Source organism: Zeus faber (assembly GCF_960531495.2).
Source record: "Zeus faber genome assembly, chromosome: 19".
In the NCBI taxonomy this organism is placed as follows: Eukaryota; Metazoa; Chordata; class Actinopteri; order Zeiformes; family Zeidae; genus Zeus; species Zeus faber.
The window spans coordinates 1,833,835-1,858,275 of NC_137206.1; the positions used below are offsets into that span (position 1 = coordinate 1,833,835).

Here is a 24,441-nt window from a genome sequence, read left to right on the forward strand (position 1 = left end):
AACGAGCATTTAAGCCGGAATTTCGGGGCGCACGGCATGGCGGCAAACACCGTTAACGATGAACACCCTCTATATGTTTTCTTTATTTGAAAAGAGGTCTAACTTCGATGGAGAGTGGTTTACCTCGTATGTTCAACTCGTGCACAGATGCATGCAGAGTTAAGCATCATGCAGACGTCCTCGAATTGACGCAAGGGGACTCCTCGGACCCCGGGAACTACGAGCTCGGAAATGACCGAGCTCAAGTTCAAGGGAAGGCAGCATCAGCTGACAGCCTCATGACAGACGGCCCCGGCGCATGCGCAGTGGCGCTCTGGCGGCGAGAGGAACATGGCGGCCTCCTGAGTCCTGCAGGGGAGACGGAGCAAACCCAGTACCCACAGCCTCGGATCGGGAGCGCGGAGACCCGCCGGCCGCACCGCGAGGAGGGCGGGGGGTGGTCCAGGGACGGAAACCGAATTCCAGTCTTATTTTGCAGCGGTTGCCCCCAGGTAAACACTCGTCTGTGCTCCGCGTCGGCGCTGGGTTGATTGGATATCCGCCGCTAATACGAGTTAGCGCGGCTAGCTAGCTGCTAGCTAGCCGCGACGGACTCCTCTGGCGCTGGATCTCCGACGCCCTCCTGTACTCGGTGAATAATAACCCGAATGTTCGGGGCTTCATAGCGGCGGTGTGAGCGCCATGTGGTGCCGTGGCTCTAGCTCCGGGGTTCGGCCTGCTGCCCCTGCTCCCCCTGCTCCGGGTGTCCAGGCGTCCAGGTGGATGGCTCGGCTCACCTCACCTCACCTCGCCTGACAGCCCCGCGGACAGCCCCGAGCAGGGGGCCAAAACGAGCCAAAACGGTGCGAGTTGAGCGCCAAGCTTCCCTCCCTCTGCACGTCGCCCCTGAACCGTTAGTATCTGAAGTCACGTGCCGGGGCTGGGCGACATATCGGAATTATATCGGTATCGTGACACGAGACGCGATCTCGCTTGGGGTTTTGATGGTCCTAATAGTGATGGTGATATAGTTAGATTTGTCTTCAACGCCCCATACGACGCAATGCTACAGTATTACTACAATATTGGGTGAAAATATCTTATGGAAGCACCGATAGTCATCCCCAAAATATCGTCAAAGGACCAATATCGAAGTTTTTGTCAGTAAATATTGCGATATCCGATTTTGTCTACTTACCACTTACATCACTTTTACCTTAACTTTATTTCACTGTCATTTTTTGGTCTGAATTAATGGAACATATTCATCAAATAATGGGAAAGTTAATCAATAAATGAGGTGATCGTAGTCCTAGTTCAGTTACTTTGATAGAGTTGATGTCCAAATTGTTCCACATTAAATCATAGTAGATTAAGTGTGGGATGTAAGGTCTGACAGGAGGCAACTTCATGGCAGTTATATTTCTCTAATAACTGACTTTGCTGCAAGCGTTTCATTGCATAGAACTGAATGTATGTGGAGCCCCTTATTTTTCTGCTTAACACTGAGGTCGGAACGTTCTGCGTTGTCCCTATCAAAATAATTCAGTTTTACCGCCAGTTATGACGATTCCCAACTATGTTGATCTCTTGTTTGTTGTATGGGGGGCTTATTTGGCTTCCACTGTACACTGCTGTTCAAATCAAAACAGGAAGAAGTGGCATCATTAATAATTCATATTGTGTCAATGATATGTCTGCACATCATATTGATCCTTTAACTTTTTCTCTTAATTCCAATAGTTGGGCTTTTTATCAGTAAGCAATGGTTTCCTGTTGTAAAAAAAAAAAGCTGTTAGCTATACTTGTGTTGAATCAGTGTGCAAGTTAAACTAAAGTCAAATAGACAATGGCAGCAGTTTATTTGCTCTGTGGGGATTTGGCAGCATGTAGTTGTATACTATTTAACAACACCTAGACATTGGACCTTAACCTCTAGATATCCTTATTCTTTGTCTTGTCTCTACTGTGTCAAATAGCACCCTGCTTGATGTCACTTATTATTCACTCCAGCAACAGGCGGGCTAAGAGACCATATGGAAATGTGATCTTGTGACTAAGCACTGGGTGATTTTGCACTGGACTCAAACTTGATATAGCGTGGCATACTTCACAGTAGGCCAGTTTTGTTTTTTCTTTTCAAACACCGTCAGGGTTGGCCTATAAAACGCTAAATATTGATCCGCATACGAACACAGGCTGGAGGGGAAATCACATGAATGTCAAAACTGTCTGCAAAACTTGGCTGTGAATGCAGTATCCCTTTTTACGTTGTTGTTTTTACAGAAGATTCATTCTGTGGCCGTGGGTTTATCAGACACTGCAACTGTCTAAATCATGTCACGTCGTCATCCAATGGTGTGGCTTTTGGGCTTCGGACGCACTTGATAGTTATCCTTTTTTTTGTTGTTGTTTGTTCTTACTTCTTGGCTCCCCCCACCTTGATGTTCTGTCTCCAGTGCTCATGATGAATGGCGTATTTCATCACTTAGACTTATTTTGTGCCTCCACACCCTGTTTGGAAAGCGACACAGAGAGGAAGGAAGCCTGGAGACAGTTACACACTGGGTCCTCGCTGAGTGCTGACACAGGTTCCAGCACAGAGAGGTTATTACTCTCAGAGCTGAACAGGAAAACAACTGCCCACCCCCCCACTTTATGCTGGGTTGTGTACTGTTGTATAACCAACTGTTTCACTTTCCCCTTTTAGCTTTCATCTATGATTTATTAGACGTATTGCCGTGAGCATCTGGTGTCACAGCAGCGGAAATGGTACAGGCCTAAAAAAAATTCAAAGTTTTTTCTCCTATACTGTACTGAATGACAAATTCAAAATACACCATTCCAAACTAGATTTTGGTTGTGAAAAATGGTGGAAAGTAAAAATACAGCAGCGTTTAAAGTGAAGTGAAATGGTGAACCCAAGCAGCAAGTCATGGTGCAACCCTTTTGAGTTAAAGTGAAACAAATTAACAGACAAGTCTTGAGTGGTTTTGGACCAGATATTGCTCTTGTTACTTCTCTGTTTCGCTGAGAAGCATGTATCACGATAGTTTCTCTTTTTCAACCACTAAATATGTGCATTAGTGTTGGGAATTATGGCTTTTTTCAGTGAGCCAGATCTCTTGGCTCAGTCAGACGCAGTTTTTAATATCCATCAAGCCTAGACATTTTGCACCAACTCTCGTAGGACCCATCGTGAGCTTATAAAATAATATCAATGGTTAATATTTGACCAATAAGGTAGTTAGTACACAAAACGTCAGTTGGTACCAAAATCTCTTTCTACTGGAAAATGCCAATATAGGTAATGCTATAATTTCAAAAAGAGAAAACATGTCTTATTTTTGCTAATGTAGATTTTTTTACCAATATGGCAACACACATGAGACCTTAGCTGACATTTTGGTTGATGTACAACTCAATATGCTTAAGGTATCAACAGAATTGCTCATCTCTATTGGAAACAAACATCCCTTGACTTTTGATACCAAATTTTGATACAGAAGTACTCAGCTTCAGGAAGTCAGAAATAAAACTCAAGTTTTACAATAAGAGTTGACGTTTTTATCACAAAAGAAAACTGGTATTGAAAAAGAAATGTATTTGTTCAGATATCTGGAGTTATAAGCCATACCTAGGCCAACATTTCCCATTTGGTTGGGGAGCGTCCATCAGTCAGTCAGGAAGCTACGGAGTCACTGTGTCGCACACTGAAGAGTACTTTCCCACCACAAGAACCTTTTCATAGTCCTAAGAACTTTTGGAGGAACCGTCCCTTTTTTGTGTCCGCACTGCAGGAATGAGGAACGATTGTAGTTCTTAGAACTCCATTTCAAGGGACTTATTATTTTTTTTAGCTCCTACTCCAGTGCAGGGAATAACCGGCATAAAGGGAACCTTGGTTGACGTAAGAGCATGATGATTGGTCCAGATGTTAGTGCACAGTTCCTTCCATTTATTTAATTTTCCGATGTTAATTGAATGAATTAACGTTACGTGAACCCTTGCCTTACGAAAGTCGTAATTAACTTTTAAATTACCTCTTTTAGATCTAATACGAGTGAAGATCCAGCAATTGGATTGATTATTTCTTGCCTCAAATTTGTTCACAAACAAATTTTTGTGGACTGATAAGGTGAAATAAGTGAAAGTCACTGAGTAAATACAACAAGGAAGTCATGCTGAAACCCCGCTGGCTGACGTCACTTCAGAGTTCCAGTGCAGTGCGAATTCAAACAGAAAAGAATCCCTCGAAGGTAACTAGTTCTCGGGGGACCTCCCCAGCTCCTAGTTCCCCTCAGGGAGTTCCCAGAACTGTTCGGTGCAAAAACGCCTTCAATCATTCCAGTTACAGACCAGTCCCTGAGCTGAGGCGTGAACTGGGAGGATCAGCTTCTCAGCTGTAGAATGTCACAAGACTGCGCAAAGAGTGTGTGTGTGTGTGTGTGTGTGTGTGTGTGTGTGTGTGTGTGTGTGTGTGTGTGTGTGTGTGTGTGTGTGTGTGTGTGTGTGTGTGTGTGTGTGTGTGTGTGTGTGTGTGTGTGGCATTGGAATGTATATTAGGTAAACCTGATATACTAAAGATATGCCAAGGTCATGGTGGATGGTTTTAATGGCTTGGGTCAAAGCTGATGTTCGTTGAGCTGCAGCATGACCTCCTCATGACCACATGAGATAGCATTTTAACTAAAACCCTGTGCCTTCACGCTGCTTTATGCTGGAGTCAGTTTTGAAATTTGGCCACGTTCAAATGAAGGTGCCGTTGCTTTTTTTAGACTTTACATTTTCCCTGCTGTGTGTTTCATTGTGATTTTTGAATTGCTACTGTTCTGTTTTGTAGGTCCTGCGAGAAGATGAATGTCATCAAAGAAAACAAAGACCTGGCCTGTTTCTACACTACCAAACACTCCTGGAGGGGAAAGTAAGACCCAAACCCTGTTCTTGTCACTTTCTCCTCTCCCCTTTGAAGAGATGGAATTTCAGCATTGATGTCGCTGTTTGTTTCACAAGGGTTCTTTGTCCTGTGCTACAAGACAGTTAAGGTCCCAGTATACCCCCAATAAACTAGAAGTTTTTGGTTTGGAGTGTGTGCAAGCTCCCCAGAGCAAAAATATTCACAGTTTTGTAAACAGCATGATGTCTATGATGCACCCAAATATATATATATATTAACCGGATATATATATATATATCCGGTTCATTTCTTTACCGTATCATTGTGAATACACTTCATATTGAGTATGTTTGAGTACATGTTCGCTGAGGGTTCTTCCTTTGTAAATTTGTTTGGACGCTGTCTACTTAATTCACAACTTTTTCCATTAGGCTACTGCATAAGGTCAGGGAGAATCCTTAACATACTCACTCACTGTTTTGACTTGTTTGAAAAGATGCCTATGACCCTCTGTCAGCGCACACTGCAACAATATGAAACACATTCTGTAAATACAAAAGTCATTCTATTCAGCCAGTTAGCTACACTACTGATGGGATCCTACATGTAGCATGAAATTGGGTAACTCAACTCCCATGATCTGGCCTACAGTGGTGTTTATATTTTGGTTGGCTTGTGAGCCACCTTAAAAAAATAAAATAAAATAAATAAATAATAATTAAAAAAAATTCGGTCAATTTGACCAAAGACCAAATTTTTTATGACGTCCTATACTTGTTCAGCCCGATGGACCGGCCGGCGTTCCTCAGCGCAGTCCTTGTTTTTAAGTTGAGTTTAAGCTTCTGGCTTAGCGGAAACTAGACTTCCAGATATATCCGTAGCTGTCATGCTAGCTTTCTGAGAAGCGGGCGCAACATAGCACCAAAGTCTGCCATCTTTTTTGACAAAAGTAAATTGGCATGACTAGGGCTGGGCGATAGAACAATCTCGATCATTTTCACGATAAAATCTTCCATGATAACAATGATAAATTTATCAGATTTATTTTCGATACAGTTTTTTGAGTCCTTTTTCCTCTATCTAAAGATGCGGCACAAACAGCCAATCGCACAGCAGAGAATCAAACATGTGACAAGAACAGCCAATAGTACAATCGTTGGCTTCCGGGTACTAAGCAGACTGTTTTCTGCAGTGACTGCAGTGAAAATGTTATTTTTGCCTCTTTTTCCCCTTTTCCTTATTTCTGTACAGTGTGGTACCTAAACAGTCATGGAATTGAAACTGGGTACGGCAACAAAACTGAGACTTGTGAATCCGAAGAGCTGTGATGTAAAATGGCCTCATGGTAACCATTTCTATGTGATGACAGTGCTTGTTGACCTTACTATTTAAAATGACCTATTGTAACCTCTACGATAATCACAGCCTCATGAAACCAGACTATTCAGAAAATATATGGGATGTCCAGGTACACTGAAGATTAGTGCATTTTTTCTGAGCCATTATCAGAAAATAGTGCTTGTCATCCAATCGTCACAATCACACAAATCTCCAATTTAAAAAAAGTTATTGATACTGCACCATAGCATTACGTTTTCTAAGGTCATGAGGTCTTAAGGTTGTCTTTTGACCCTTTTCCCCCCATTCTCAAGTAGTAAAAAATGGTTAGAAAGTGTACCAAAGCTGTGTAAGTAATGGTATAGACCCACAACTTGATGCAGCAACTAATCACACTTAATTAAGCATGGGAATGGCCATCATTAGGTATGAGTATAATGTTCAAAGACCCTTCACACTCAAAATATTTACCTTTTAATTGATAGAAAAGATTGACATACAGTGTCAAGCTGCATCTCAAATGATTCCTTAGGGTCTGTGGCACCAACTGCTGACCCCCCCCCCCCCCCCCAACTCCACCCCCCCTACATACTGTATATACACCACTCACAAAAAGTTTGGGATATTTGGCTTTTGGGTGAAATGTATGGAAAATGTAAAAAGTTCACGCTACAGTGATATGATATGATGAAAGTAGGGCATTTAGTAGAAGATACAATGGTGATTTCCTGATCTCAAATAATTGATTGAAACAAAAGCCAACAACAGTGGTGGGTTTACCACAACAAATGTCAATGTCTCAATAACTTGTCATGTGGCCTTGGGCATCAGTTACAGCTTGACAAGGACGTCTCATGCTGTTCACAAGTCAACTTATTGTCTGCTGAGGCCTGGCCCCCCACTCTTCTTGAAGGGGGCCCTCAGGTCATTGAGGTTCTGGGGTACAGAGTTAGGAGCCTCTACACGGCCACTCAGCTGATCCCATAAGTTTTCTATGGGTTTCAGGTCTGGAGAAAGTGCAGGCCACTCCATTTGAGGTGCCCCAGTCTCCAGCAGCCGTTCTCTAATGATGCCACCTCCATGAGCTGGAGCATTGTCGTCCATGAAGATGAAATGAGGCCTGTGTTGTTCATGCAGGGGCACAATGACTGGATGAATGATGTAATTCAGGTAGTATGGGCTTGTCACTGTACCATTCACAAAGTGTGGGGCAGTTCTGTATTGACTAGAAACACCTGCCCACACTGTAACACCACCACCACCAAAGGCTCGTCTGGTGACAACAGTTGCTGATGCATAGCGCTCTCCTTGACGTCTCCAACATCGTTGGCGGCCATCATTTGCTCAACGTGAATCAACTTTCTTCAGAGAACAGCACTGAGGCTACTGGTCCCTCGTCCAGCGTAAATGCTCCCTGGCCCCTGCAAGACGATGATGCCTGTGCCTGGTGGTGTGGTCAGGTAACCTTGCAGGTCGTCTATCACGCAGACCACGCTGATATCAACGGTTTTGAATGGTCTGACGTGACACTTGGTGCCTCTCACCTCCCTTAAATGTGCCTGGAGTTGAGTGGCATCATCCTGCGGTTCCTCAGGGCACTGTTCACAATGAAGAGCTCATCAGTGTGGGATGTGGCCAAAGGACGTCCACTTCTATGCCTTTCTGTGACTCTTCCAGTCTCTGTATCTCCGTTGCAAGCTGCTGATGACACTCTGTGACACTCTAAGCTCAGTGGCCACTTCCCTCTGACAACATCCTGTTTGAAGCCTCGCAAAGCGAAGTACTGTTGATCAATCAGAATCAGAAATACTTTAATAATCCCAGGGGGAAATTACTTTTGTTACAGCTCCAAATCTACATACAACATATTTACATACAACATATTATAATTATTAAGAAACATATTTATATATATATAAACATATCTATATCTATATAGAGTATAAAATGTACAGTTAAAAATGTGCAAAGAGAAGAAGGTGCAGAAGTGGAAGTCCGTGTTTTGAGGTCAGATTACAGAGAGGGGGTGTCTGACTCTCTGAGGGAGGCGTTGTAGAGATTGATGACCACAGGCAGGAATGATTTCCTGTGGCGCACTGTGGTGCATCTGGGTAAGAGGAGTCTTCTGCTGAAGGTGCTCCTCTGCTGGGCCAGTGCGTCGTAGAGAGGGTGTGAGACATTGTCCAAGATGGACTGAAGCCTGGACAGCATCCTCCTCTCCGCCACAGTCGTCAGGGTGTCCAGCTCCTCTCCTACGACATCACCGGCCCTCCTGATTAGTTTGTTTAGTCTGTTGTTGTCTGTGGCCCTCAGCCCACTGCCCCAGCATGTGACAGCCAAGAAGATGGTACTGGCCACAACAGACTCATAGAACATCCTCAGCATCGTCCGGCAGATGTTAAAGGACCTCAGCCTCCGTAGGAAATAGAGTCGGCTTTGGCCCTTTTTGTAGACTGCCTCTGTGTTTCTGGTCCAGTCCAACTTGTTATTGAAGTACACCCCCAGGTACTTGTACTCCTCCGCAGTGTCCACAGGGACCCCCTGGATGGAAACAGGGGTCACGGGTGTTTTTGCCCTCCTCAGATCCACTATGAGCTCCTTTGTCTTGTCTGTCTTTGTCACATTGAGCTGCAGATGGTTCAGCTCACTCCAGGTGACAAATTTGCCCACAACAGTCCTGTATTCACTCTCATCACCCTTTTTAATACAACCAACTATTGCTGAGTCATCGGAAAACTTCTGAAGGTGGCAGGCCTCAGTTAAATAGTTGAAGTCTGAGGTGAAGAGGGAGAAGAGGAAGGAGAGAGAACAGTCCCCTGTGGGGCCCCTGTGTTGCTGACTACCTTGTCAGACACACAGTTATGTAGGCGTACATACTGTGGTCTGCCCGCCAGGTAATTAACAATCCAGGACACGATGGGGGCCTCCACCTGCATTGCAGCCATCTTCTCACCCAGTAGAGCCGGACGGATGGGGTTGAAAGCACTGGAGAAATCAAAGAACATGACTCTCACAGTACTCGCCGGCTTGTCCAGATGAGTGTAGACTCTGTTCAGCAGGTAGATGATGCTGTCCTCAACTCCCAGGTGGGACTGGTAGGCGAACTGTAGTGGATCAGTGAAAGGCCTGACCATAGGCCTTAGCCGCTCCAGTACGAGCCTCTCGAAGGTCTTCATGATGTGGGACGTCAGAGCCACCGGTCTGTAGTCCTGAGGGCCGCTGGGACGCGGCGTCTTCGGCACAGGAACGAGGCAGGACGTCTTCCACAGCACAGGGACCCTCTGGAGGTGCAGGCTCAGGCTGAAGACTTGGCTGAGTACTCCACACAGCTGGGGGGCACAGGCTTTAAGCACCCTGGGGAAAAACACCGTCGGGGCCTGCAGCTTTGCCGGAGTGGAGTCTCGTCAGCTGTCTTCTCACCAGGTCAGGCGTGAAGGACACTGTAGAGGTGACAGTTGGGGGAGGGGTGGGGTCCTCAGGTTGTGCAGGACATGGTGTAGAGTAGGGGGGAGGGGTGGAGTAGGTGGGTGTGAATTGAGGCGGTGAGGAGCAGACAAGGGGTCTGTAAGGAGGAGGAGTAGGGGGAGATAGAGTGGCAGTACTTATTGAGCAGCCAGCGGCAGAGACTTGTGGGGGATGGGCCGCAGTATCAGACCTATTGAAAAATAGGTTCAGTTCATTGGCCCGGTCCGCACGGCCCTCCAACCCCATGCCACCAGTCTTCTGGAACCCAGTGATGGTTCTCATGCCACTCCACACATCCCTGATGTTGTTTTGCTGGAGTTTTTTCTCCAGCTTTCTCCTATAACTGTCTTTTGCCTCCTTGATTGTAAGTTTGAGTACCCCCTGCACTCTCCTCACGGTTGCCATCTCAGAACGCCCTCTTCTTTTCGTTCAGGGTGGCCTTAATGTCCTTACTGATCCATGGTTTATTGTTGGCGTAACAGGTCACAGTCCGAGCTGGGACATTGCAGTCCACACAGAAGTTGATATAGTCCGTGATGCACTCTGTGAGCCCATCAATGTCCTCGCCGTGGGGCTCACAGAGTGCAGGCCAGTCAGTCACTTCAAAGCAGTCCTGCAGTGCCTCATAAGCCTCCTCCGACCACCTCCTCACAGTCTTTGTGGTCGTAGGCTTCCTCTTCAACAGAGGCACATAGCAGGGTTTGAGGTGAACCAAGTTGTGATCTGACCTGCCCAGAGGGGGGGGGGGTTGTTAGGTGTCGTCTTGGTCTCATGATGTGAAAATGTGAACAGCATGATGAAGAGGATTGTTTAAATACCAACTCTAATTGAACCAGGAAATGTATTGGTGGATTCATGGATCAAACACCTGTTGTGAATTTTGCCGTTCAGCTCCTTGTTGGAGAACAGCAAGTTGAGCAAAAAGGACTGAAACACTGAACAGTTGGACATGGGCATTCAAAAGTTTAGAGAAGGTCAAATTAAGTTCACCTGTAAAGGTTATAGTGCATTTTAGGTTCATCCTGAAATTTCACCCGAAAGCCCAATATCCCTAACTTTTTGTGAGTAGTGTAAGTAACGTATGTGTGAACATTCAGTAATACTGGATGGATGTGATAATATTTCACATGAAATGTATGTTATGATGTCCTTTAACATTAGTATAGTGTAAGGAAGCAAGGAAGACATGACAGTGTTGTGTGTTAATTCTCGTTGTGTATTCATTGAAAATGAGACCTTGAGAAGTGACTGTAGAGTCCGTCTATGGTGTCTGTGCGGAACTCCACGGAGACTGAAATAGACTATAACAGTACACACCTTCCTTTTTTATGAGCCACGTGGTCCATTGCACATGCCTCATTTACTATTCTATCAAATCCATAGACTGAGGCAATGAAATATAGAATGGCGATAGGCTTCTCATTCAGTTTGTTTCTAATGACTTAGAACACAAGGTTTTTATCAGCTGACACTAGAGCTTGTTATTAATTATGCCTTCAGAGTTGGGGAATATGTTTGCATGCATGTTCCTTCTAGGCCAGTGAGCCAATGGGATCACATTACCAATTCCTGCCTCCTAAATGGCTTGGTTATTAAGGCCTACCATTACTGGAGGTAATTTAAGCGGCTCTGTGGAGCGGCAGACTGGCCACAACTGGGGCTTCATTCTGCTAATGCACTTAGAAGCATGCCAACGTGTGGAGTGGACAGTGATTCAGCTTACAGATTCAGATACAGCTTTGGTGGATGCCTTGACAGACATGGGGCCAAAGGTCAGCTTGTTGTAGGATGCTCTGCAATATTTTAGCTGCAAGCAAAGGAATAGCCGGACAGCACTGGAGATGTCCAGGCCCTAGTATGTTAAATTGAAATATCTGTTCTGACTACCTTATCAGCTAGGGGGGGGCAATATTAGCAAAATGTCATTTAACAATTTTTATTTATTTTTTTACATTTCACGATGGATATGACATTAAAATGACATACTAATTGGTAAGTGTCGCTGTCTACTTCTGGTGGATTCTCAGGAGAAGCTTGGAATAATTTTGTTCCAGGATTTGATTTACTCAAAAAAATGTTATCTAAAAAACAGATTCACGATAACTATTCACTGATATTGAAATAGTGAACCAGTCAACATTTAATATTGTCATGTAGCCCATTCTTACTATCAGCCATCTTAAATTTTTAGACAGGAATCAGATTTAGAAAGTAATGCCCCTGCCCAATTAATATATAAATTGTGTATATATGTATAAGTCCTGCTGGCGAGTCTTTATCGTTGAGCTGACTATCCCATGGGAGGAGGCCATCGATAAGGCATTCGAACGGAAGAGGCTGCGGTATGCCAACTTAGCAGCAGAGGCAGAGGGGCGGGGCTGGAACGTGAAGGTGGGGCCAGTGGAGTCGGGCTGCAGAGGTTTTGTGGCCAAGTCCACCACCAGGCTCTTGAAGGAGGTAGGGATCAGAGGGCAGGCCCAAAGGAAGGCGATCAAAGAACTTGCCCCTGCAGCCGAGCGGAGCAGTCACTGGCTGTGGCTGAAACAGGGGGACGCAGCATGGGCTGCCAAATAATCATGTTGGTGCCACCGTGTGACACACACTCAGGTCTGATCAACCTGTGGTGGGCCAACCTCGGCAGAGGGTGTCTTGTGATAAATGGCCGAAACACCCAATGAAGCCGGGGCACACATTTGAAGATGTCCCATTAGTGGCCCGTGATCTGTGCAAAACTCACCCCACCCAAGATGACATTTTCAACCATCTCAATTGTTGTACTGAAAATTTAGGGATTTTAACAACCAGTCCTATGAAGAATCCTATTACTTTAGCGTCACACTTTTACAGTGTGACGGTAAAGTACAGCACTTTGTAACTTGCTTTTGAGAGGTGCTATATAATTAAGATTATTACTATTTAGAAGCAGAATATAGACTAACCACCTGGATGCTCGATACTGTCAGATCCAGGAAGAACTGCACTGTTGCTGTGTCAAAGACAAGATCGAACACAGAACAAGCTCCTTAATAACAATCACATTTAATTGGCTCATCCTCTGTGGCCTTATATAAAAGGAGTATTCAACAGGGCATTCGTCATCGCTTTAAGCGCCGGCACTTCTGTGGACTAGGACTCAATCAATGTATGGCTCAATGAATCTGTCATATCTGACAGGATATGAATGTTTTGAATATTGAATGAAGTGTAAATTGAGGACAGGGTATTTGAAAAGAGAGGTTTTGTTTGTAAATGTAATATTATTCAATGAGAAACTAGCTTGGCATGAGATACTATAGACAAGAACAATATTGTTTGCAAATATTTGGAGAAAGAATGCTCACAATTTGTCTCAAGATCTACTTTAAAAACAAATGGACAAAAAAAATCACTGTTTGATGAGTTGCAGCGTGCATGCTCTTTGAACAGCAAACAAAGTCATGACATCAATTGTTTTGTGCATAAGTGAAGATTAATAATCACGCCTATTGAATTTGTGCTGATTGAAACCCCCCCCCCCCCACACACACACACACACACACACACACACACAGATAAATCAGTGCACCCTGTCTTTACTCCATTCTAAAATATTTTCTTTGACAGCCTTGTGATTTGGGATTGTAACATTATATTTGATTTGGCTGCGTTCTACCTCCTGAGCCACTGCTACCCATAGAGTTAGGATAGTCCATTTGCTCAGTAATCTGGTTAACTGACTGATTCTGCACTCTGTTGATTCATATTGGGCTTAGACCGTTTTAGACATTTGTAAAAGGTTTCAGGGCTCTCCTGAAAGTTAGAATAGATTTGACTCCTATTTGATCAACTATACAAATATTTACTACATTACGTGTAGTTCTGTCACATCAGCTCTAGCTTGTGGACAAACCTTATAGTCCCCACATCACATTCTCAGTGAAAGGCTGTGTACATAATGTGTGGTTTGGTTTAATGTTTGCAGTTTGTCAGATACAGGAAGTTGCTGAATTTGGTGCCTCATTCAGAAACCTTAGAGGCCGGAAGAAAATGAATACTCTATAGCTGTTCTTTACAGCAGGGCTGAATAAAGGATAATAAAGGGAGGCCTTGTGACCTCACTGGACTTGACTTGTTGGACTGAGCTGTCACAGTAAAGCTTGTTTCATAATGTTGCTGTTTCCCATAAAGTTAAATCACGGAAAGTTGAATTGCTCTGGACTCTGTTAAAAAAACAATAACAGGTGACATGATCTTCTATGCCCCCGTCCCTAACAACTGTGCATTTGTCATTATACACATGCTGGTGCGTGTGTGTATGTGCTCCTATCACTGTTTTTCTGAGTAGCTACATGGCTTCTCCAGCTGTTCAAGTGATTATTTGTCACATACATATACATCGGTCATACATATATGCAGTCTGGCTCTACAGAAGAAGAGGAACAATCTTTAATCGTCGCACACCACACTACAACACATGCACGCACACACACACGCACATGCTTTGGATGGTGGCCGGTGAAATGAGGCCTCTGTGTTTAACCCGGGGCAGTGGGCAGTATTCATGGACGCGCCCGGGGACCTGGTGATGAGTGTCCATCGCTAGTCAGACCAGTCAGGTGGGGGTCCTTACTGAGGTTACGTGGAGGAAACCCCATGTGAGCACGGGCAAACTCCACACACACAGAAAGGCTCCTGTTTGGAAGATAACCTGCTGGAGCACGGTGCCAACAGCGCCCCAGGCGGGAATCAAACCCAGGACCTTCTTGCTGTGAGGCAGCAGTGCGATGCACTGCGCCACCGTGCCACGGTACATATGGATGTGTTGCTATTTAAACCAGTCAGCTGCAGATGTGCACTAAGCCATTAATTACCATTGCCATTAATTGGTGCACTTGCATCAGGATGTCATTCTTATCCAACATATATTTTTTACCTTAAATTTAAAAGTTTGGCCTTTTCAAAATAATTTAGTCAAGATTTCCGTCACAGCTGTATTACCGCAGGCGTTTGAAGGATCTGTCGGATGATTTCGCATCAGAGCATTGAGCTGAGGCGTATGATAATTTTAACACTACGTTGAGGTTGAGGGATTGCAGTTGAACTGAAACAAGTTCACATGGAGTCAAAAAGCAGAACTTTAGAGCAAATTCATGAATATCTAATAGTAATGTCTATAAAAACCTCTACATTTAGTCTGCTACTGGCAGCACGCAGGCTGGATATCGCCCACCAAGAAACTTCTTCCAGCCCCCAAGCTTGTATAAAACCAAAGTTTTTTTGGTTTTATTTTATACCGAAACCTACTATGTTATTGTAGTTAATATCATATTAATACCATGGTACCATCCTAGCATATTTAGAAATGTGTACGAAAGGTTGTACAAGAGTGATGTATGGTGTTTCCCGGGATAGTTTATTACATTTATTACACCATCTGCTGATGTCATAATAACGACATCATTATTAGCGATGGCCACACCGTCACAATCTGTTTTGCTCGCTAACTTCAGTCTCTGTCCTTTTTGGGGCCGAGCAGAGGTCACCCGTCTGCCCAGGGAGTATAAAAACCCTGCATTTCTGCTGACAGTGAATGAATTATTAACAAGGCCAGTGTGGCCGGACTCCACTTGCCAATCGTTCATCTACAAGCTTATGGATTTTTGCAGGGAAATGGAATAGTGAGTGCAGAAGCTGATCCCACAACCTGAGCTGGAGATGTTAAAAATAATAATGCAAAAGAAGTTTGTGTCATGAAGTTTTAAATCAGACCAATAAATGAGCCAGATAAATGCCACGTTAGCACGTGAACACACACACGTTGCGCGCAACAAAAAATTGTGTCTTCGCACAGTGTTCCAAATCTCCTTTTTGGAATTCATATAATTTCTTTATCCTGGCACAATGTTTAAAGGCGTAATCGGTAACATTGGACAACCAACGTCAAATCGCACAACAAAAAGAGGAAATTGAAATAAGTGAACCAGTCAAAGAAATGTTTTTTATAGAAATAATATAATTTATTGTACCATTTTAAGTCAATGGTTTAACTTGGATTGAACCACTTCGGGTTTTAGGCAAAGGCGTCTGAGGTAAACTTAGTTCAGTTATTACCAGGGATCCCAGCAGCATGACGAGCTATGAGCCGGAGTCAGCTGCTGTTACGTTTACAACGGATCAAAAGGTCTGACAACGGATCACAAACAATTTATCAGGTCCTACAGAAGTAGGAATTAGTCGGGTTCTAATTGTGAGAACTGTGTCGAGGTATAAGGTAGATGAAATTAGATGTTTGTGTAGCTGTAGAGAGAGGTTCTGTTGTGATCAGTATACAGGGATCACACTTGAACGACTCCAATGAAGCTCTGCTTTGGGCCATCTGTCTTGTCTGTTTGAATTAGGATCTCACTCCTTTCACATGGAGGAGTGCTTCAGGCTAAATAGTGTGTGTGTGTGTGTGTGTGTGTGTGTGTGTGTGTGTGTGTGTGTGTGTGTGTGTGTGTGTGTGTGTGTGTGTGTGTGTGTGTGTGTGTGTGTGTGTGTGTGTGTGTGTGTAATATGACATGACTCAATTACTTCCTTTTAACTTTACCATCAGTCAGACAAAATTCTATATGTAGTTATTGCTTATTTCCATAATGGATGTATAATCGGTATAAGGGGCAAGAAATTTGGACGCTGGTATTTCAACAGTATCATTTGCTTTTATATTATATTATGATAAATGTGGTCGTTGGACCACATTTATCATAATATAATACCAAATGATACCATAGTTTATCGAGCCCCAACTCCTTTTCCTAGGCTGTCAAATACCGCAGTTAAAATTCACATGTTTGTTTCATTTATGTCTTCATGATATTTTACATCAGAAATATCACATTCAATTTTAATTAATTTACCTTTAGATTTAGACATTTTATGTTAACCAATACATTCCTAGCCCAGTGCAGATTACAACCAATCTTATAACGACTAGCTCTGCCTATAACGTGACAGACTAGTCTTTGGTTCCAAAAGTCTCTCGCAGCTCCTGCTTTATTAGAAACTGTGTCTGCTCCTGTAATGCAGCGCTCACTCACACATTCACACACCCAGGAAGATCGACAAACAGTGTTACAACCTTAGATGTCAAAATTCCTTTTAGTTTCAACCGCTCAACACTTCGACTGAAACTGGTTCCTCTTGCATGTTATTGGTGATTCACCTCCAGTCTGGCATTATAAAGTCATTTTTCAAATAAAGGTCCTTCTCAATGGATTGGTGTATTCAACACATTAACCTCACCCTAAACACTGTAACAACCTAGTGAATATAGTTTTTTATAATCATAATTTATACCATACCTATAATCTAGCCTGTGCATAGGACCACATTGTATAATCTGTACATTTTATATATTTTCATTTATTTATTTTTCTCAGACTGATCTTTTTATTTAATTTGTATTTTTATTTTTGTAATGCTAATCATCTGTAGACACCATAACAAATTCCTAGTACAAGTAAATGCACCAAGTGGAATAAAGTCATTTTGATTCTGATGTTACAGCCCTTTATGTTGTATAAGTGCCTAAAGGCCTTTTCTTTTTGATGCTTGCATCATTTTCTCACATTTTGGTAACCTCTGCTCTGCCCGCGGCTGCTTTTTTACTCAGATCTGTTATTTCAAACCCACCGAAGGCAATGTTGATAAACAAGCCTCTTTTTAAATTCCCATCAGTCGGTCATCGATGTGTTTCTTAACATCGAAGATCCTCAGAAATACTGATCATACAGTAATGCTGTCAAATCTTTAACCAATCATATAAACTAGTGCAGTGGTCTCAAACTCAAATGACCCAGGGGTCGTGTTGAACTTCAAGGGAAAACCGGCCTGTTTTTTAGTTAAATTTTGTCTTCCCGCATATTAACAAAATATCTCTCTTATGATGTATTTAATTCTGTTTGATATTTTAAAAACATGAAGTGCATTTGTGTGAATTAAGCATCGTGATTAGGAAAAGAATATTTATGGGCCAGATTTCTCAATATGTTATCACCATGTACCGTGCCACATTAGATGTGGCCCCTGGGCCTGTAGTTTGAGGCCCCTGCTCTGGAGTAAGAGGGCTCGCAACATGGATGCTGGTTTACACTTGCAGTATATCAGTCTGTAAGGAGCGAAGAGAGAGAATCAATGAAGGAGGGGCATTTTAGCATTTTCAAGTCTCAAGTCTGTTTGTTACCATAGCAACACAAGATAATGATAAAAGATTAAATCAGATCAGCGGTCTGTCCAAAATCATTGATAAAACCAAAAAATACACCTTAATCGGGTGACAAACAAAATTAATTAAGTCTTAAAACAAGATGCATGGATACCAAGCAAGAGCAGTGAAATTGCGATTGGACCATTTGTAATAAAGGTTATTGTTATTATTATTTGTATAAAACTATCGTCTTCAGCTGCTGGCTGGGTGTGTGTATGTAAGGTTTGGCTCCACGTCAACCCCAGCTTTGTGTCGCGGCACTTCCTTTGTCTGGTGTCTGGCAAGTCGCTCTGACGAGATGAACGGGCATCAGAGTCAGGGTAGCGGAAAGTCTCCAGCCAACAGAGACACAGGAGGGAAGCACACACACACACTGGAGTACTACTGCTGCTGCATTACTACTGCATACATCTCAATCTATACGTGTGCACAAGCAGTAAAACTGGAGAAGTCTATTCCTGCGTGACAACCAACCTCTACATGCACATGAGCACGCATCTCACACACACCTACAGTGTGAATCTGCTTCACTCAGGCCACCTGCCCACTGTCAGCGTAGCTCTGAATTAATTATAGGTGCGTGCGTGCGTGCGTGCGTGCGTGCGTGCGTGCGTGCGTGCGTGCGTGCGCGCGCACTCCTCACTTAACGACCGAGTTCCGTTCTTATAACCAGGTCGTTAAGTGAGGACCCGTGTTATTTCATGGGAAGTGGCTGGTATATATAGTCTGTGTGTGTGTGTGTGTGTGTGTGTGTGTGTGTGTGTGTATATATATATATATATATATATATATATATATATATATATATATATATATATAGTGTTATGGCGATTGTGAACTCTAGTATAGTGAATACTGACAGACTGCGGGAACGAGACTGAACGGAGATGAGATGTGTATATAGTATATAAAGGGTGATGAGATGAGATGCTTGGTATTGAACACAGTGTACAATACAGACTGGTCAGAGAGCTGGTCCTTAAACAGGTAGGTGGTTAAGTGAGGAATACCTGTACATTCATCATATGGCTTCATCTGCAAAATTTGTCTGTCTAGTTAAAATAATAAATGAGACAAAGCTGAAATAAGAGTGACACTTTCTTTAAAGTTCAGTGATGTCATGGAAATGGAGGTTGATTTACTGCACACCGTTTTGCACAAAGAGGATCTGTGTGGGATCATGTTAAATATCAGGTTTACTTGAATTTTATTGGCTTAGTTTGTGCACTTGTGTTGTGTTTGTCTGGATTGTGGATAACAGACACGACTCTACTGACATCTAGGATGTTGGGTATTTTTAGGGTTTATCGGATCCAATCACCTTTCACTGACCTTTGTTCATTTAAAATGCCTCCATTATCCTCAAAGCTTGTTCACTTTTTTCCAGTGGCTTTCAATGGCAATCCTTTTTATGATTACAGCTGGAGGCATTAGAACAGGGAGAACAGTTCATAGTTTCAGAAAATTGCATTAGTTATACAGCTGGCTGTTATGGCTGTTATACAGCCATAAAGACATTATTTAACTTCAGTATATCCCAATACTACAATAACCAAAATCCCAGACATCTAGTCTTATATCACAATATCAACATTATAACAATTTATTTCCTCGCCCTATTCAAAAGTATTCATTCATATATTGCTTTATTTTCAATGTAATTAATAATAATGTGATTATTTGTTGATTCCTGAAGGGACTGCATGTTTAGATGTTACATTGATCTCTTCTCTGTGTGGGAAGGCAAACAGTGTTTCTGCCTCATCCTGCCTCATTGTCTTTATCTTATTTTCTCAGATACAAACGAGTGTTCTCCGTGGGCACCCATGGAATCACCACCTACAACCCCGCCACCCTGGAAGTGACAAACCAGGTCAGTACACCAGCAGCCCTGCTTTTCAACAATGCACTGATCAAAAGCTGGCCAGCCCCCATGGCTCCAGCTCCAGCTTCTACTGATGATCCGTTTGAAGCGACAGCCCTACCTTTGCTCAAAGATAAATTCTCCATCTTGTCAGTTGAACTATTTAAAATACTCTGCTTTACAAGTTCTTCACACAGAAACAAAACCAGTTAAACATCCAGAGTTAAAGGAACCACTAACTGCAAGCGTGTTTAAAAGAAAACATTTGAGTCTGCGTCGGGAGTCATAAATGTGCGCGTGTGTGTGTGTTTGCTTTCCAGTGGCCTTATGGGGACATCTGCGGCATCGGCCCCGTGGGGAAGGGCCAGGGCACAGAGTTCTACCTCACATTCCGTAAAGGCAGCGGCAAGAAGTCGGAAACGCTCAAGTTTTCCACGGAGCACCGAACAGAGCTCCTGACCGAGGGGCTGGTAAGGAGCGACACAGTGGACGCCACAGCACCACCCATCCATGCTTTCTGTTCCGTGACCCCGTGCCACATTCTGCTGTGTTGGCAGCACACAACTTACAGCGTGCAGCAGCTCAGATCTGCAGCGCTTGCAAAATGCAGCTTCTTTGCCTCACCGGGGAAGAAGTTGGTGTAATGAAAGTAACTCATTTCCTCAAGCGTTGGGAGGAAGATCGTAACGAGGTTGTCCTGTCCCACATGGTGCCCAAACAGCTTGAACACATGATTACAAAGTCGTTTTTCTTTCGTACACTCATGAAACTTTATTAGGATTCGTCTTAAGTTCTGCTTTTGGAAACGCAAAATATATTCTTCGGGTCATCACACAAAAAAATCTCCATTATATAGTTTTAAATTCAGTTTTAAATTTCAGTTCAGATTAAATTAAATAAGATAACACTTATCTAAAGTAAGGCCTTAAATATAATTGTGTTAAGATTTAAAATATTTTTTTCATATATAATTAATAATAAGCATGTATACTTAAAACATGGGACATTGCATTGTTATTCCCCTGAAGAAAAAGTCAGAAAATACATTGTTTTTATGCAACTTCTGAAAATGCTGAAAACTGACCAGAGTAAATTAAGATTTAAAAGGACTTAAAAAGTCTTTCATATGCTGATGCCTGCACATAGGCTGTGACATTACATACATTATATAGATTCAATTTGTGAGTGACTGGAGAAATTATGTTTTCATCCAAGCTGCTGTAGTTTACTTTAGGATGAATTTCAGTGGTTTTAGAGACATAAGGAGAAACCAATTTGATAATTATTAACTTATATTATAAATGTTTTCTGTGAAACTTGTAAACTGCTGTGTAATGTTCTTTCTTTCTCCACAGAGATTCAGAACAGATTTCTCAGAAGGAAAGATAACTGGAAGGGTGTGTATTGATGGCATGTTCAGAGCAGCCTCTTTCCTCTTTACTGAACCATGTTGACAAAAGCTGACCCAGATATTGGCTCCTACGTTCCCACTCTTCTGGAACTGTGATATTTGACTAAAAAGTGAGGAAGAGACACAGGCAGGTGCCACAGGGGGAACGTTTCATATATTTATGACTTCCAGAACATGTTGCTGTTCTTCTTCATCGCTAGAAACCAAACTTCACACAAAGAAGCTTTGAGATTATTCACAAATGTTCACACTTCACAATAAATTCAAGCTACACTGAGAGCAAATTTGGAGCAAAACAAATACACATCCCCTTCCTTGTTTTCCCACACTCACTCTGCGGCTCAGCTGGATACCAACACTGGGTGTATTGGATTAGCAGCAGAAGGCTTCATGCGCTGCTCCTGACTTATTGTTTTTATATTGTCTCGTGTATTGTGCCGTTTACAGAAGAAAATATGAAGTGTGCCTTAAGTTGGCAATTTGAAGGAGAATTGTACACAATATCGACAAGGTATCAATGCAAAATCCAACTGAAGTTCCTGACATGGTAGTAAATGTTGACTAAAACTAATAAGACTAAAACTTTCATGATAAACTATTGTGAGAGGAGCTTTCAGTGTGCACAAATCCTTCTTTTTACCTGTGATTTTTTCTTTTTATTTATTTTTTTATCCTGCTTCTGAACGCAAATTGATTTGATTTTGGACACAACAAACTTCCTTTCTTAATGTTGTCAGACCAAGCCCTAAGGTATTGCAGACCTCATATTGTGAGGAATTAAGGTCATATCTCTCAATCATCATTAACTTGGACTGCATAATAAACCGCTGTGAGACTAGAAACACAAACACTGACTCAGCGGCCCCTTCCATTCTGATGGAACATACCTGATGCCCACAGCGCTACAACTGTTACAAGCAGCACTGGAGCGACGTGCGGAGAGCCGTGAGCTTGGAGGTGACGCCGGGCGGCATCGACCAGATCGACCCCCAAACCAACCGCGTGGTCTGCTCCTATGACTACCGCTCCATCGAGGGCTTCGCAGAAGTCTCCGACTACCAGGGGGGATTCTGCATCATCTACGGAGGCTTCAGCCGGCTGGTGTGTGTGTGTGTGTGTGTGTGTGTGTGTGTGTGTGTGTGTGTGTGTGTGTGTGTGTGTGTGTGTGTGTGTGTGTGTGTGTGTGTGAAAGCAATCACTGTTGGTGCAAACCTTATTGTTGTAATTGTTTTCATTTTGCTTTTTCAATTATAACTTAACAAAACAATAACACAAACACAATATACATTCCAAAAAAAAATCACTGAAAATCTAGACGGGTATAAAGGGAAAGTAAACAACAAAAAAACCTTGAAGTACCAAAAATAAAAAATATATGTGTATATATACACACACACACAGAAAAGAGGGACTTTGGCCATAACCTAGGTAACGTGGTCATTTACATTTGAACAAGTAGCTAGCACACTCTACAAATAACCAACCTGCTGGAGTGGAAGACCATATAAACAACAAAGGGTTGCCATGTTTTGTAAAAATGTTTTTATTCTATTTTTCAATACGTTAATTTCTCGAGGGGTATGCAGAATGCATATTTTTAAGCATTGAAACCTTGCCTGAGTACACTTCACTACTAATATTCACACTTTAGTGCTTGAACATCTGAGAGCAGTTTAATATTCTGCTGCTGTCTAATGAGCAGCTGCAGGCTCGCTGCCTTGCCAAAGGGCATCTTCCTTGTAGAGTGTGATGTGCCAATTGTTTCTCTGAACATCTATAAGCATAATTCTTAATTGACCCTGTTGGTCGCTCTCTCTCTTGGCAGCATCTGTTTGCCTCAGAGCACCGTGATGACATCATCCGCAGTGCCATAGAGCATGCTGGGAACTTCATCGGCATCATGCTGCGGCTGCGGAAGGAGGCGCTGACGTTCGAGGGCTTTGTGACGGAACGGCTGGGGAAGTACAGCTCAGATGAGAGCATCACGTCGCTGGCGGAGTTTGTGGTGCAGAAGATCTCACCCCGTCACACGGTCAGGACGGAGCTGTTTCAGCCCACAACTTCACCAAAATCTACAATTTCTGATGTTGATAAATATTTTCTTCTCTCCTGTAATGTTGTCAAATAAATTAAGTATGATTTTCACATTGACAAAAACCAACTCCTTAATGGAAACTATAGACGAAGCTCCATTCACTCCCCAAATCAGTGATTCCCAACCTTGGAATTTAGTCAGAGCAGAAATTGGAATAAGATTCCCCCTGAGGAAGAAGGAGGGGCAGTAATTAATATTGTGGCGTAGCAAAAAATAATATTTAAATATTATTAAATTGTAATAATATTAAAATATTATTACAATAATCAATACACCTCTAATATTAAGTAATATTCACTTCTCTTGTCCAAATGTGTTTTCTTAGAATAAAGAACTCATTCATGAATGTAAACATGTATATGGACTTGCATGTGTGCTTAACAATGACCCTCAATGATTAAGTGTAAACTTTTGATATACTGTGTTATAAGAGTTTACAAAGCTAAAATTATGATAAATGATTTATCTCTCCTGCCTACCGAGTTCCTCTTATCTAATCTTTGTTTTAGTGTGGCCATTACTTTGTTATTTTTTGGTTCTTTTAAGGGTGAAACTCTCTTCCGCTTTATCAGTGACTGAAGCGTTGTATTCTGTTTGTCCCTCGCAGGAGCCCGTCAAACGTATCCTGTGTCTGACCGAAACCTGTCTAGTGGAAAGGGACCCGGCCTCTTACAACATTGCCACCATCAAGCCCTTCGGAGAGGTAGGCGACACGGCGGCCATTACAAAGTGTTGGCGCTCTTTGTTGAAGCTGCTTTGTTCTCCGCTCGCCTCCACGTTCTGTGTGATGTGCGTTTCCCTGTCTCTCTTGTCTCCAGGTATTTGCTCTCATCTGCGACGTCGACAACCCTCAGGTGTTTACGGTAGAATTCATCAGAGGGCAGATCAGGAAGTTCTCCTCAACAGAAAGGTAAAACAGACACAGTGATGAATTTGATTTTGAACTGCATATTTGTCAGATTAAAGTGTGTGTGTGTGTGTGTGTGTGTGTGTGTGTGTGTGTGTGTGTGTGTGTGTGTGTGTGTGTGTGTGTGTGTGTGTGTGTGTGTGTGTGTGTGTGTGCGCGCGCGCAACAATGCTCCTCTGTCCCCTTTGACGTGATGTTTGCATGTGCTAACGTGCAAACATCAACAGGCAAACTTTGGAGAAAAGGAGGTGACTGTTT

At 42.8% G+C, this 24,441-nt stretch overlaps 1 protein-coding gene across 1 annotated transcript in view; it reads left to right on the forward strand.

Annotated features, from left to right (window-relative positions):
• The first annotated feature begins 336 nt into the window (after window positions 1-336).
• The window catches only part of dnajc13 (DnaJ heat shock protein family (Hsp40) member C13), a 57,032-nt gene continuing 32,927 nt past the window's right edge, over window positions 337-24,441 (forward strand). Inside the window, exons 1-9 of the mRNA XM_080019898.1 lie at window positions 337-491; window positions 4,823-4,903; window positions 19,704-19,779; window positions 20,091-20,240; window positions 21,126-21,167; window positions 22,082-22,282; window positions 23,007-23,213; window positions 23,884-23,979; window positions 24,095-24,186. Of these exons, the coding sequence (XP_079876024.1) occupies window positions 4,836-4,903; window positions 19,704-19,779; window positions 20,091-20,240; window positions 21,126-21,167; window positions 22,082-22,282; window positions 23,007-23,213; window positions 23,884-23,979; window positions 24,095-24,186 (932 nt within the window). The 5' untranslated portion in view covers window positions 337-491; window positions 4,823-4,835. The remainder of the gene's footprint in view (window positions 492-4,822; window positions 4,904-19,703; window positions 19,780-20,090; window positions 20,241-21,125; window positions 21,168-22,081; window positions 22,283-23,006; window positions 23,214-23,883; window positions 23,980-24,094; window positions 24,187-24,441) is intronic.